The sequence below is a fragment of the Poecilia latipinna genome, unplaced genomic scaffold (assembly GCF_001443285.1).
Source record: "Poecilia latipinna isolate Pla-1442-1.1 unplaced genomic scaffold, P_latipinna-1.0 Scaffold188, whole genome shotgun sequence".
NCBI lineage: Eukaryota > Metazoa > Chordata > Actinopteri > Cyprinodontiformes > Poeciliidae > Poecilia > Poecilia latipinna.
Window position 1 is genome coordinate 188250 of NW_015112804.1, and position 15798 is coordinate 204047.

A 15798-nucleotide genomic window follows, 5' to 3' on the forward strand; every position below is an offset into this window, starting at 1 on the left:
TAAGGTCAGATTGAACAAAAAAAAATTCAACTTAATATTTGAAAGCAGTTAAAATCATGTAAATTTGAACAAAAATACAAAGAAAATATAAGAACCACAAAACTTTAGCATGGAGAAAAAATCTAACAAAAAATAAGGATATCAAAAGCATTTTTTAACAAAAATGTAAAATTTTTGAACAAGAAACAACTCAAACATATTTTTATTAAATTAAACAAACATACAAAAAGATGAATGTTATCATAGGGAAATCCATGGATGACGAATAAAATGGACTTTTCTGAGCCTTACAAACTAATTTTTAGCACAATATTCCAAAAAAATGATTGTAAACGGCTTCACAGAGAAATATTGTGACGACTTCCTGCAGAGGGAGTGTCGGAAAGAGCAGAAGCTTCTTAAAGAGACAGGGACCCAATTTCAAGCCGTTAAATTATGAAGTCACGTTTAATATAAACAAAATTTTTATAACAACTCAAGGTAGCATAGTTAGTTGATGTTGCCAGTTTATTGCAAAATGTTCCTGTAAAATACATAATACTGCCCTTTTTATCATTGGAAAGTTGTTTTCATCACTTTTATCGTAATCGGGATAAAAGCCATAAAGTATTGTGACTAAACTTTGAGCCTGTATTCCTCATCCCTGGTTATGGGTTCACCTTTGTTTTGTAGATCTCAAAAAAACTTCTTGTCATGAAGAGTATTGAATTATTGTCACGATGAATTTAGATTGTTAAATGTAAAACTGACTGAAATGTTACTTTAACTATTTTCTGCATTTTTTTTCCATCAGTAAAATCAAAAATATGATTAAATGAAGTCAATTTAGTGATATAATTGACAGTTTTTTTTTATCTCCTAAAGAAGCTGATGTTAAATCGATATGTTTCTCAAGAGCAGTATTTATGTTTGTGGGGCTTTGCATGCTGCACTGCAAAAACACAAAATCTCACTAAGTAATTTTGGTCTAGTTTTTAGTGCAAATATTTTAGCACAGTTAAAATAAGACAAAACTAACTTAAAAGTAAGTTTTCATGTAGATATTGGAGCTTGTTTTAAGTCAGTAATTCCTTAATATTGATGAAAAAGTTCTAGTTCCACTGGCAGATTATTTTCACTTATAACATGGGAAAAATGCTATTTTACAAGTGAAATAATCTGCAATTTTTAGAAATTATTGACTTAAAACAGGCTCCTGTGTCTGCTGAAAAGTTATTTGTAAGTTAGTTTTATCTTATTTCAAGTGTACTAAGATATTAAAACTGGAAAATAGAGAAAACATACTTGGTAAGTTTTTGTTTTACAGTCTAGTAGAAAAAATAAGATTTTACTAATGTTTATTGTTTTAACAAAAGAACTACAAAATATTGTGGAGCTGGAGGTCAGGTTTGCCCAGCAGCTGTTGAAGTTCTCCATCTTCATCAGTGAAGAGTGAATCTGTGCAAACAGCAGCAGAAACTCTGAGTTTCATCAGCTCAGCAGTGGCAGCAGCTTCTTTATTTGTTGCTCTCACAGCCGTTCCCCGGGGAAATAACGGGAGTTTGTTTGTAAAATCCGGCTCCTTGCAGGGAGCAGGAAGTGAAAACGGAGCAAACATGGAGGCTGGGTGATGGAAACAGGATGAGCTTCACTTTCACTGCAGATCCATCATCATCAGTACAAAATATCCAGTCAGATAAAATGTAAGGTCTTTTGTGTTTTGAATAGTGAAATACAACTTCCTTCAAACCCTTCACAATAAAAGCCTCAAATCGTTACCCAATGTGCTGAACACTTAAGTGTCTTTTAGAGTCTTATTAGAGCAACTTTCAACCCAGACGTTTTATGGTCGATTCCTCATTCCATAAGTCATTGTGCCCTTGGGCAAGGCACCAATTTATATTGATCTAATAATCGTGAGTTTGATTGGGTGAAGTTTAAACCAGTTTGAGCCGTTGGTCTGTTCATTTTCCACACTGTTGACTGGCTTCATGCAAACGGCAGGTAACAGAGTCCAGGATTAAATGTTAAGGGTTATATAAAAAAATAAACCTATAATAAATATTTAAGAAATAAAGAATAAATACATATTAAATTAATATAAAAAATAAATAATAAAATAGATATAAGTAAATGAATAAGTATGAAATAATTATATATTAAATAAATATAAAAATATTAAATGTAGAAATAAAATAAATAATTGTAAATACAAAAACGAAAAAAATAAGTTTAAAAAGTCTCAAAGATAGAATACTAGCACTTACAGAAAATGAAAATAAAACTTTTAAAATAGAAAAATTAAATAAAAATAAACAAAAATAATCCTTAATTTTGGCAAAAATTTAATATTTTAGTGTTAAATGAACACCAATAGAAAATAGTAACATTTGCTAATTGATTAAAAAACGTTATGAAAAATACTTGTTCTAAAAAGATAACAGGATGAAGCAATGCAGTTCTAGTCCAATTTTCCTTAAGAAATTCAGTGTTTTCATAATTTAATAATTACTTAAATAATCCTAATAACGTTTTACAAAGTGCTGGTTGCGGACTATTTAGATTAAAAGTTTGTAGCCTTGGAAATAAAAGCTACGCCTAAACAAGCAGACACTTTTGACCGTTTTCTGGTGATTCCTGCCTCCGTTTGGTGAGCAGAGTGAAGACGGGTCGTCCATCTGAAAAGCCGAAGCCTGCAGACATTTTTTCTTGTTGTCGTTAGTTTTTGGAGGTTTGCAGGTGAAATCGTCCCGCAGCTCCGTTGATTTCTCGTCTTCTTCTTTTTCTCCCTTCGGGGAATCAGGCGGTCATGTGGTGGCGAGCCACGCAGCTCGGATTATCCTCCTCAAAAAGCCGTGAAAATCGCTGCAGTAATTCAGAAATTGCCTCCAGCGCTCCATCCTGTGTTTGTGTAGCTGCGTAATTTGGATGTTTTGTTTTGTTAGAGGGTTTTTTTCTTTCCTGCCCTCTTTTTGTGGTTCCTTCAGTGCAACTCCATGTCATCGTTCAATTTCACGCTGGCCTGAAGTTAATCCTCTCACTTTCATGGATGGAAATGTGGTCTCTATGTCTGTAGGCAGAAATGTATACATTTATTATTGTACTCGCTTCTATGGTGCTCATTAGTTTCAGTTTTTATTCATTAATCTGATTATTTACAACCTACAGCTGGAGGATATAGATGTACATTTAGCCTGAAGTCGTACAAATTGCTGCTTCATAATTCCTAGGCTCTTATTTTGAAACCACTTTTGAATATTTAAAGTTGTTTTGTCTTAATTAAATTCAATTCAGAAATATTAAATTAACCCCAAAGGGACATCAATACTGTTGTAACTCTTAATATCCAATGTTCTTGACAGAGTTGTAGCTGCTAATGGCTGTAGCTCCAGTAGCAGTCAGTCCTGCAATGAATCTGAAGGAGCCTCTGAATGAAGACATTCTGTTGTGTAACAGTCTCATAAAAACAGTGCTAGAGGTTGTTCGTAATGCTCTTCGTTTCATGAAAAATCCAAAATTTAAGATGTATTCTTTAAAAAAAACAAGCTAATTTGGGACCACAACCTACCGCTAGTAGCTAAAACCTGCTGAAACTTGTAACCTCTGCTCCAAAAACAGTTTAACTGTTTTAGTTCGGTGTTTGAACTATCTTGATAGTTCAAACACCGAAATATACCTTAATATGCGTTACTATGCTTATCTGGAAAAACCTCTGTGGTTTCCTTTTTGTCGCTCTTGGGGATTCAGCCAATCAGCACCATGGGAAATAAATGCCACTTCTAGATTGGCTGCTTTCCAAATGTCGTCCATTAGCGTATCAAGCAGCATTTCCAAATTTATTTAGATTTTAAATATTTTACATGCGTTTTACAAAAAAAGAAAATTAGTGAATAGATGAAATTTCTGATAATTATTTGGAAAAATCCACAAATACTGAACCATGAATAAGTTTTACTGTAGCTGGAAGAGTTGGCTAAGAACTAGTGAAAATGAATCGCTGAGATGAAGGCTGGGTTTTTTTTCACCAATGCTCTCTTTGGGTTTCCATGGTGATGTCAGGGCGGCCATCTTGTTTGACAGCTTCTATTTATTTGGATGTTAAATTCAGGTCAACTCTATGACAAAGTATTAGGGCCAGACCAAGATTTTTTTATTTTTTACTTTTATTTACCAGAATAAAGACGTAATGTTAGGAGAATTAAATTATGGTAATTTTATGCAACCTAACACACACAAAAATACCAAATTAAAGTGAGAAATGTTGAGCATCTTGTGAAGTTATACGTCGATACTTGAGAGAAATACTTCATCATTTAACACATCAGCATGATGTGTTAGTCAGTCTGCTACTGACTGTTTCATCAGTAGCAGAAACAGTCGTAACTCTATCCAAGCTTTTTTCTTTGAAAAAAACCTTTTTTCTTTTGACTTTTAGATGTTATTCCAGTAAAATTGTCTTCATTCTGCTGATAGTACCATGACTACATTCTCGTAATTAAATAATGTTTCTCGTAACCTGGCCTTGACTCCCCACCATCCAACTCACAGAGAAGATGATTGAAATAAAAGCCATTTTTTGAAAATATTTTCACCCATTTGTGATTTCTTCTTCCGAAGAGGAAGCAAGAAAAACAATTGAATAAAATCAGAACGATGTTCAGAACAAATCTGCAGTTAAATAAGAAGAAAAACAAAATTTTTTAAGCCGTTTTCATGGATTTGGAGACAAAATGTTGCTTTAACAAAGTAACGAATCAGACAGTTTATTGCAGTCTTTTTTCTTTGGTTCATTTTTGACGTTTTTTTTCAGTGGATTCTTCTTCCTGTTTACAACCTTCTCCAAACTATTTCCTCCTCATTGCTGGTAGACATGAAACGTTGTGACCTGTCGGTGACCTTTGGGGATTTCCTGAAGGGCTTCAGGTGGAGTCAACGCCGGGAAGCGTTGGGTCGCTGCAGCAGAAAAGCCGGATTCATTGATTTTCTGTCTCCGTCGTCTTCATCCTTATCCTCAGCCTTAATGAACTTCCTCTCAACTGCGGCCGTTTCGTGTCACCTGACAGCTAACGCGCGATTCGCTGCTTTTAACGTGACATCAGAGGGTTTGGAAACGGGGAATCTGAGACTGACAGTCCTGTTTTTTCTCTTCCTGCTCCTCCTCCATCCAGCGTAAGGAATGTTTTTCTGAGCCACAGACTGGCTGTTATATAATGTAAATATTCCACATGATGTGTGAAACGTTCTCAACACGTTTTGGTGGTTTAGTTTCTGCTCATTGAGTCGCAGCTGCAGGGGAAATAAACCGTCCCAGATAAGAAGAGGCCACTGGTTTTGGTTAAATAAGACGTGAAAACTGCAGATCGTTGAGTCTGGAGGAGATTGAGTTTAAAGGAAGCTGTGGGTGGAGGAATCCACCAGAGAGCTGCAGCGATCACCGAGGTTTCACTATTGTTGTCATGAAGGTCGTTGCAGATTATGTTTGTATTCAGAGAGTACGGTGCAGCAAAAGGGACAAACTTAAGGCTGTGAAGTGGCTAAATATATATCCCTCTGCTTTCCCAACATCCTTCCTGACGTTTTTAAAGACCAGAGTTCAGTTCAGTTCAGAACTGTCTAAAGAATCAACTCTGGTCCGTTTAAAGTGAACGAACAGCTCTAGTGGTTCTTGTTCTGAAAGGATTCAAGACTCTTAACATTCAATCAAAACAAAGTTCTGCCTTCAGGATTTTCTTCTAATCATTCCTGACTTTGAACAGATTCCCAAGTCTGAACAGATTCCTAAATCTGAATTGATTCCTATACCTGAACAGATTCTTGACTGAACAGATTCCTTTTCTTACCCAGACTCTTGAAGAGTTTCATGAGCTGATGATTCTGATGGATCATATTTGATGTATATGTATATTTTTTGTGATTTAATAATTTTTTTGTTTTGGTAATAATTTTAATTTGAGTGTCACTAACATAAATCTCTTGGAACAGAGACCTGGCCAAGATGGTTGGCACAAAAGAACTAGACTCGTCCACTTTTAGGCAGGAAGCTGCAGGTTAAAGCTCAGATCTGCACCAAACTTGACCTTTAACCTGGACTCGTGTTTTCCTCAATGTGCTGACCTCCCCAAACAGGAAGTGAGGTCGTTGAAGCTGTTGCTCTTTCGCTCTGCGCTTTGATGAATGAAAACTCGTTTTCAGCTGAAGGCAGCAGCAGCAGTCTGCGCTGCAGCGTCAGCCTCCACGATCCGGCAGCTGGATAGGCAAAGTTTTCTGGCTCGTCTTTAATCTTTTATTCATCCTCTGAACTAAAGAGGTCAGCCTGATTAAATATGCAGCGCGGCGCTTTGGGGAGCGGAGGCTCCTCCTGACCCCATTCTACGTTTGTTCCAGCAGTTAAAATCAAGTTTATTGTTTTAAAACCAGCTGGACGTTTGTCTCTAAAGATGCTGAACCAGCTGATCGTCCTGATGGGGTTTAATAAATGTGTAATTACCCAGAAACCATTAAAAGATGCTAAACAAATTTACCCGCTAATTACGGCGTTACTTTATCTCCTTAACGGCTGCAGCCAAGTTTTCATCGCCTTTCCTGTCCTGGATTTCAGCACTGCTACTTATATTCACTCTGATTTCACTCATTTGTCACTTTGTTCTGTAGTTTGGTGATTTTAAAGCTACTTTAGCCGTGAAACGCTAACAGATGTTTAATCTTCCTAAAATTGGTCAATTTATTTGAAACTGACCTTCAATCTACATTTCAAATAGTGTTTATTTGAAATAGATTTAGTTTAAATAATTTGGTTTTGATTGTGTAAATAGTCAGAAGTCTAAAAAATATATTTAAAAATATAGTAAAGAATTTATCATTCAAAATCTAATGATTTGTAAAAAAATGTTTATTAGTTATAAATAAAATATGATAAATAAATGATTAAATTACGCTTTAATACTTTAGAAAATATTTGGAAGATAATAGGAAAAAAAATATTTTTGTAACAAAATGAATACGTGCATGGTTATTTCTCCTATAATATGTGGAATATTTATTCTAAATTATAAAACAATGCAAAACTCTTTTATTTAGATTCTTTTATTTTATGTAAAAGAGAGAATTTATTTGGCTTGTGTGTGAGGAGAAATTGTTTTTGTCTTTCTGCAGCTGGTTCCTTCTCAGCCCTCATTTTCTGTGTTGTGATGAGCTTTTTGGTGTGTGTGTGTGTGTGTGTGTGTGTGTGTGTGTGTGTGTGTGTGTGTGTGTGTGTGTGTGTGTGTGTGTGTGTTCGTTCATTCATTAAGGCTTTTTCTGGAGCCAACAATGGAGTCTCTCTGCCAGCTAAACACACATCAGCAGAAAGAGGTCAATTATAGAGAAGAAGTAACAAAGCAAGAAGAAAGCCCCTGAGTGTTTGTCTTGATTAGTCTTTGTTATGGAAACCATTTCACAAATCAGACATCCAGCTCTGATTTTCAGCTTTGAGCTTTATGTGATTTAAAAAAAAAAAGCATAATTTTTCCTTTTAGATACAACTAAACTTCAAAAGAGCTGCAGGAACATGTTTAATTTAGAAGGGAGTGTTTCTGTTTGCTGGTTCGTAGATGACGGTGTTCATCAAGGCTCACTTCAAAGCCCCTTTGAAAAATTGATCAGGCAGATCGGAGCTCAAGTTGATCTCAGGCTGAGTTTTTCACTCGCTTTACAAGCGAAACGCGAGCAGCAGCAGGAGAAGCAAATAAAAATCTCTTATTAATTCAGCTAAAAAAAAGCCAAAATGGGGCCTGAAATTTTAATTTGTCTCAACGGAATATTTTAACTGAATTATTCCACTTTATAAATGTCAAACGGTTACTTTTCTAAAAAGCGAAGGTCATGATTTTTCATCTTTTTATGCTGCGCATCAGCTCAGTTGAGAAATTTTTATACTTTAGCTTTAGTTTAAAATAAATTAAAACTTGCAACTGAAAACCAAGCTCAAAGCATCTCTGGGACATCAGGACCAGACCGGGGGACGGCGTCCCGTCCAGGTTGTCATCCTCCGTTACCCTGCAGGTCCACGGGGACTCCTTTTCTCAGTGAAAGGTCACGGGGTCACCTGCCTTTTAATAACAGAGTGTGGAAATGTCAGCGAATTTAAACTTTAAGAACCTGGAATTCTGCTGACTCATCAAAAATCTGAAACTTGAAATCAGTTTTTGGACAAACTTCTCCATTAAGTTGTCCCTCCCCCCTGCTGACTGGGATCTGATCTGGGATCAGATGTTAAGGAGATGGAGGTATCTCCGTGGCGACTCTGGGATCACGTCGCCGGTAAGCTGCCATGAGCCGTCAGGTCTGCGCCTGGGAGCGTCTAATCCCGCTGTCCCCTATCCGATCTGATCTCCAGCGTGGCTCCAGGCGTCGCTGCTTTAATGCTGATAATGCTGCTCGGGTTTGTGGGAAATCTAAGCTCTGAAATCCCTTTAATCAAAGCGGCAGCCGCACAAACGCAGCCTGGAAAAGGGCCGAGTAACGACTTAACACCGCAGCGTTTCCTGGTTCTGATCTGATCTCCTCCTGAGCCGCTAATAACGCCTCTGATTTCACTGAGCGCATCTTTGTTCTTTTACACTTTGTTGTTAGCTTGGAGCTATTTTAATTTTAACATAAATGCAACAAAATAAGCATTTTTAACAACCTGCAGAGAACCTTGTTAAATTTTTCTAAACTTTATGTTTTTGTTCTGGTAAAGTTATTCTTGTAGCAAATATTTGATCCATAGCAGTAATATTTTTTATCAGAATCTTTAGTTTGCCAGTGGCGTCCCCAAATGGGGGGTCAAGGGTGGCCGTGGCCCCCTATTGTAAAATGCTAGACACCCTATCTGCCCTTTCCAGAGTCATACAGAGTCTTCTTCAATGGAGACATAGTAAAAAAAAAAAATATATATATATATATATATATATATATATATATACATTTTACATAGATAATTAGATTTCTATTGGCCTGGTTTGGTCACCCTTATGAAATATTCTTTTGCGCTGCTGTAGTTTGCAGCCTAGACTGGCGTTGAAACATCGTGTAGCTCCGCCCACTTTCCCCACTTCCAGCCAAACGGCTCATTTAAGGCATTTCCTGCTCAATTTCATCAACAAAGTTAATATTGAGAAACTTTTTCTAACAAAGATTTACCTAACCTAATAAAACGGTATCTGTAATGTTTTTCTGCTCATGTTTGGTTGATGTTTGTGACGATGAAAGCATTTTACTAAGCGTTTTGAGAAAGCGTCCCTCTGAGTCAGTACTTGGTTGTAGTTTATGGTGGAGGTTTTACTCTGGACATTCCTCCATCTTTGAACTCAGCATCGCGACCAGCAGCCGTTTTGCTTTACTTTTCTTCTCGCTCCATATTTTGGTCCGTTTCTGCCTGGAATTGGTTCTCCTGGTTCCAGTCCCAGAGCTGAGGCTGTAAACCAGTGAGGCAGACTCTTTCTGCTCCAATGTTTATTGACGAGCGGCTGAAGGTGTGATGAAGAACTGCTTGGATGCCGACATCCTAATTCTTCGTATGGCTCAGTGTTTAATAGATTTTTTTCTTCTGATTCCATTATTTTTGTCCTTATTTCACAGATTTTTTAAACATAGTTTTGTCTCTGTTTACTCAAGTTTCACCCTGATTTTATCCTATCTTATTTACTTATCTTTTAAATTCTGGTTTAGTTTTTACTTTCATCCTAATTAACTTATTTTTTTTATTATGATTTATTCAAATTTTTATTTTCATCCTGATTACTTTTTTATTATTTTTATTTCTGGTTCATTTTAATTTTTACTTTTATTCCAGTATGTTTATTCCAGTTCATCCGAATTTTTAGTTTAAGTTTTATTCTGATTTTTGTCCCTGTTTGTTATAATTCATCCCAGTTTTCTTGATAATAATTTTTTTATTCTCCCTGATTTTGCTCTGGATAGATTAGATTTTTTCTAAACTTTGTTTTGTCCCTTATTTTTATTTATTTTTTTTTGTTTTTGCTCCTTTTTTGTCCTGATTTTATTCCAGTGTTTTGATTTTTATCCTGGTATTAAAGTATTGACGTTAGATAAATCTAGGAAAGATTGCAGTAACGTCTTTAAATTCTCCGTCTGGTCTTTGACAGAGCTGCAGTGAAACCTGTTATGTGTGTAATTAATCGTCCCTCAGCTCCAGCTGTGCTGATCAGGCAGTAAATCCACAGCTGGATCTCTGCTCAGACGTTTGCTCTGAGGTTCGGAGTGAAAATGTGAAAGAGAGGGGAAAAAAAAAAAGTGGTTCTGTGAGTCACTCACCTAAAAATATCAGGCGTGCAGCTTCAGTTCTTCCTGCCGGGTTGCGCTGACCTGTGAGTCAGCGCTCCAACTGGAGTCGGCGCTCCGAGGAGGGAAACCTGCCGGAAAGGGCAGGATGGGAGCTGGTCGGGCCCAAAATGGCCGCCATGACCGGAACTGTAACTTAGAATGAGGAAATTATTGAACCGTAACATTGCAAATGCAGCAATGAGAACATCAGTCTAAGCTTTTTTTAACATTTCCAGTTGAAGTTTTTGTTACCTGATATAAACAGACTAAAATTCTGGACATTGTTTTCCTCTGCAGACGCATTCCTGATCAGTTTCTCTGTTTTTAGCCGTTAAAAAACCACAAAGCTGCAGAGCGAGTCTTCATCCAAACACTTCCACATTCTGATTGATTCTCTCTGTGATGCTGCATCTTTACAAAATTTAAGATAAAACTGTTTTATTTATGAAAGCTAAAAACAAGCTTGCTTCTGTCTGTTAGCTCACAGAAATGCTAAAAATCTCCAGCTAACAGTGGCGTGGATCCTACGTAATTGTGTTTAAAGTTGTTTTAGTAAAGATTGGGGCTACTGAAAAAAGTAAAAATAATTTTGACTTTAATCTCAGAATTTTTACTTTAATTGGACATTTTTCCACTTTAATCTCAGAATTTTGACTAAAATCCCAGGATTCCAACCGTTTTTCTTAGAGTTCAGACTTGTTTTGCTCCAGATTGTAATTTCTCCTCCGTAGTTTTGACTCTGATTTTTGACCCACGTGACATAAAGTTTGGACACCGTTGGGATAAATCATTCCAACATGGCTGCCCATCTTAAGCCTGGCTGCTGTTGATGTTTGCAGAGTCATGGTTCTGTTAATCCAGGTTGAACTCGTGGATCAGAGCAGCAGCTTCTTCTCTCTCTGCTGCAGCCAGAAGATGGCATGATTCAGTTTCCTGTTCTGCCTCTATTAATAACTGCCATGTTTTAATAGTGAAAGTCTGTAAATAATCACAGTGTCTCTTGTCTGAATGCAACAGGACCATATTTCTCTGCTAGTTCAAGGCCGATCCTCTGATCTGAGGTCAGATTTAGGGGAGGAACCAACAGAATGGAGGTGAATCGTTCTTCAGAGGGAAAATAATCCATTTGCTTAATCACGTCTCTTAAAGTGTGCAGCCAAGTTGCCTGGTAACCGAACGGCAGCAGAAACAGTCGACTTGGAGTCGTATTTAACAAAAGCAGCAGGCGCAGTGTTTAAATGCTGACGTGTTCAATGCCTGAACACACACAGAGCTGCTCGAATCATTCTGCTTTTATCCTCCAGAGAACACAACTGTTGCCTTGAATCTTTGTCCTTCTGGTTGAGTGAAGCAGCTTTGGCTGCTCTGGGATCAGTTTATCCGGTTTCCATGAATCATTGAAGACTGGTTTTTTAGTTAGTTCTAATAATTCCTTCAAAATCGTATTTTCCAGCTTTTTAGGAAGTAGTAAACCCCTCCTGGTTTATTATTGATGGTTTCTCTTTGAGTTTATCTCATAATTATGATGTTGATGCCTTGACTTAGGAGTAATTCCCAAAGATAAACATTTTCATTTTGGATCAAATGAAGATTATAAATGCTCTTAAAGGGTCAGTTCTGCCAGAATGTATCGATAAAACCCATTACAAAATATTCATCTCTGCATTCATTGAGTACTTCAATTTAAATAAAACTGAACATCTTTGGCTCCCTCCAGGATAAAAGCCTGTTTTTGTACTTTTGTTGTCTTCTTTTCTGGTAATATCAGTAGATTTCTGGTTAAAAACAGACAAGTAGTTGATGTTGAATAATTGAGACTCTGTGGGTTTTTTATTTGTTTTAATGTTCCTGTGATGGAGAGTAGCTGGATGTGAAATCTCATCATCTGAACTGATTCTGGAGTATTTATGAGCTGCAGTGACGGAGGAAGAGCAGTTTGTCATCTTCAAACGGTTAAAATTAGTGTTTGCAGGCGAGGAAGAGGAGGGTGATGTTTGGGAGAGAGGGTGAGGTGTGAAGGTGGTGGGGGGACGTCCTTGCTCTGGCAATCGGCGGCTAACAAAGAGCGCTGTGTAACGAACGGGACTTTAATTTGTTTTTCTGACAAGGTCAGTGAGAGTGATGGCTCTCAGCAGCAGGAGGAGGAAGAGAAGGAGGAGGAGGAAGAGGAAGAGTGAAGATCGGAGACCTGAGGCAGGATGGGGGGGCTGGAAAATCAACCAGGAAGTCATTTCTCCTATTTTAACTGAGTGCATGCAAACTCATCAAACCTGATAGCAAGGAGGGAAGAATGGACCGACTAGTAAGATGCTACGCCGTCTCCCTGGCAACAGGCTGAGGATGCTCATGGATGCTGGAATATTTTGATGATGGACGAACTTCACTCAGTCGTTGGTGTTTGATGTTTGAAGCCGTGTTGATGTGGAATATTCTGGAAAAGGTCCTGTAGTCCAAATCTAGAATTTGGCTGCTGACCCAAATCGGCCTGATTGGTTCTGATCAGCAGCCGGCTGGTCTGAAACAAAAGATCAGTTTTTATTATTGTTAAATTCTCTCACTTCTGATCCCAAAGCTTATCAGTGTGGAAGCTGTTACCCAGGCAACGTGGTTTAATGTTTATTTTCAGAGTCTTTGAGGTGGTTTAAAAAGGAAGTTGTAGAAATCAAAGTGATTTTTACTTTTGATTCTGGATTTGGAGCGAGAGGAAGGTTTCACTCACACTAGTCCTGTTTAGTCCGCTTTAATCCAGCTCTAGTTTGTTTAGAAAGTCCGGTTCATTTGTGGAGGTGTGACTGTGTGATTCAACACTGTAAGAAATAAACTCTGGTCCGCTTCGTTTGGTTCAGTTGAAGTGAAATCTGGTGCGGTGTGAACGCCAAGTGGACCAGATACCGCTCCGAAAACAGGGAGTGGACTGCAGCGCAGTGCATTCTGGGCAAATAGAACCAAAACAAACGTCTGAGTCTAGTGTTGGCAAGAGAAATTGCTCATAACCTTTTACCAAAGACGAAAGAGAAATCCTATAACCGCTAAAATCTGACGATGCTCTGTTTTTGTTTACATTTTGCGAAGAAGGAAGTTGTGTTCAGAGTCTTCTTCAGAAATTTTTGTGTCGTTTCCTTCAGTGGTTCTTGGTGGAGCACCTCCACAGGCGAGGAGAGGAATTGTTTTTTTTTAAGGTGACCTGTTATGCTTCTTTAAACAGGTTAGCATAGCTCTGTGTTCATTACATAATGAGATTTTAGTCTGCTCATTTCAGAATGAGCTGTTTTATGGCGTCTGTCACTTCAAATCCAAACAGCCGGTGGTGGCCACGCCCCCTCCACTCCCAACTCATCGTTTACACTTAAACATGAAACTAGCTACAAATACATGCACAGTTATTGAACCATACATCTTTAACAAGCATTTGTAGAGCCTCCTGCACAACCAACAATAATGCAGCAAGTGGTTTCTAGATAATAAGTTGTCTTTTCTAGCAGCCATTTTCTTGACTGTTTTTCACCATCTATTCCAGTAAATAAGACATCCAGTGTCTGCATTAAAGGCGGTTATATTTCTAACATATCAATAATCCAGAGGCTGAATGCGTTTCCAGCTGTTTGCTGCTGGAGACGTTTGTTCAGCTGGTGATGAACCGCTCTGAGCTCGCAGTGTTTCTTCTCCGGGACTCATTTAACCCTGGGCTCAGACGAGGCGATGCGCCCTCTCTGCCCTCTGACACACATTGTGTTTCTACACGCAGTCCGCCTGGGACGCCAGCTGCTTTGTTCGCCGCTCCATAGAAATGTGAGAAAACCAATGAAAGCAGCAGGATCAGGCTGTTTTTTGTGTGTGAGCTGAATAAAGATGAATTAAAATCAGCAGCCAGTAAGTTTTCTTCCTGTGAAAGCGTTCAAATTAATTCCCTATTAGTGGCTTGCTTATCGAGAGCTGCACAGACACAAAGATGCAGACAAACAGTGAAAAGCAATTAAAAATAAATGGAGTTTGGGGGAAAAAAGTGCCTGAGAGAGCGAGTTCATCTGAAGCCAACTTTACTTTTTTGTGTTTTTGCTGCTGTGGACATTTTGTCACCATCCTGGGGCGCCATCAGCCTAAACGGCCAAATTAACCCAATTATTCAGAGCGAGTTGAAGTGGTGCTGCTGCCTTCAGGCGCCGTGGTTTTTCTGAGCGTCGTGCCTGGATGTGTGTGGCGCAGACGCAGTTGGCTTCGGCGCCACACGGCTCCACGTCAGAGAGGCGCTTCGGCGCAATTTTTATTCCCTGCCGTCAAGGAAGAGGCAACAACAGTTCAAAGAAAAGCTGGTTTCCGTAGCAACGTGCCAAATATAACTAGAGTCGTTCTCTGCAGTGATGAGGAGTTGTTAGACTGGAGGAGCCAGAATGAGCCGCAGTAAACAGCGGCGGGCGTTTCATCTGCAGCAGTCATGCAGCGCTGCATTTGTCCTGCAGCAGATTTAGACACACTTGAGCGCCAGACCCTGAACTCACCATCACTGGCTGAACAGTCCAATCCAGGTCTGATATCTGTCCAAAACCAGCCAACACCAGGTTCTAATGTGAGCTCAGAACTGGTTGAAGACCAGTTTCAAGGTCTAAGGTGGTCTAAGTCCACGACTAAAACTGGAATAAAACCAACAAAGCCATTGGTTACTGTTGTTAATTCAGCTCACAACCAGTGCATAAAATGTTTCTTTAGGTCAAACCTTTAGTAACATCAGTTTGAAACCAGTGGATTCCCAATTTAAACATCAGTCTGAAACCAGTGGATTCCCAATTTAAACATCAGTCTGAACCGGCGTTTGCCATATAAAATAAAATGGCATTTTTGATTTTTTTTTTTTTCATACCAGATCTGATTTACAATTTTATTTTTTGTCTTGCTTTCTTTTCAAAAAAGAGAGGAAAATATTTTCAAAAAGTGGCATCTGTGAGTCATACAACTGAGTGTTTAATTCCTGGAAAGTTACGAGAAAAAAGTCGTTTTGATGGGTAAAAAAAAAGTCTTGGATGTGTTTTCTTTTATTATTTTTATTCACGTTGAACTTCCCATAACACTACTGCTTCATTCTCCTAATATTACAACTTTATTCTGGTAATATTACGACTTCATTCAAGTAATTAATAAAGACGAAACGTAGTCAGGCCTTAATATTACATTGTAGAGTTGATCTGAATTTAAAGTCCAAATAAATAGAAGCTGTAAAACACACTTGTCTGACGAGATGGCCACCCTGCACTATGGAAACGCAAGGAGTGGATTATTGAAAAAATATCACAATTATCCAAAAAGTAAATCTTCAAAAACCAGAAATTTGATTATCGCCCAGTCCTGGTCTGAACCTGGAAACTTAAAAAAAAAACAATTCTTACTCATTTAAAACCAATCGGAGACACTTGCATCAAATCAAAGTCCAAAATTGTCCAAAATGAAGGTTAAGCTGGAATAAATCGATCTAAAACAGAACACTGGTTGGTTTAAAATCAAGTCATGTCTAAAGTTTATCTC

General features: G+C 38.1%; 1 protein-coding gene across 4 annotated transcripts in view; it reads left to right on the forward strand.

Moving 5' to 3' along the window:
• Positions 1–15798, forward strand: part of phf21b (PHD finger protein 21B) — a 71921-nt gene that overhangs the window by 9781 nt on the left and 46342 nt on the right. Inside the window, exon 1 of one of the 4 annotated variants that reach the window (XM_015030656.1) lies at positions 12300–12586. The exons of the other annotated variants lie outside the window; for them this stretch is intronic. Within the exon in view, the coding sequence (XP_014886142.1) occupies positions 12575–12586 (12 nt within the window). The 5' untranslated portion in view covers positions 12300–12574. Of the gene's footprint in view, positions 1–12299; positions 12587–15798 lie in introns of those variants that run through there. 4 annotated transcript variants of the gene reach the window in all.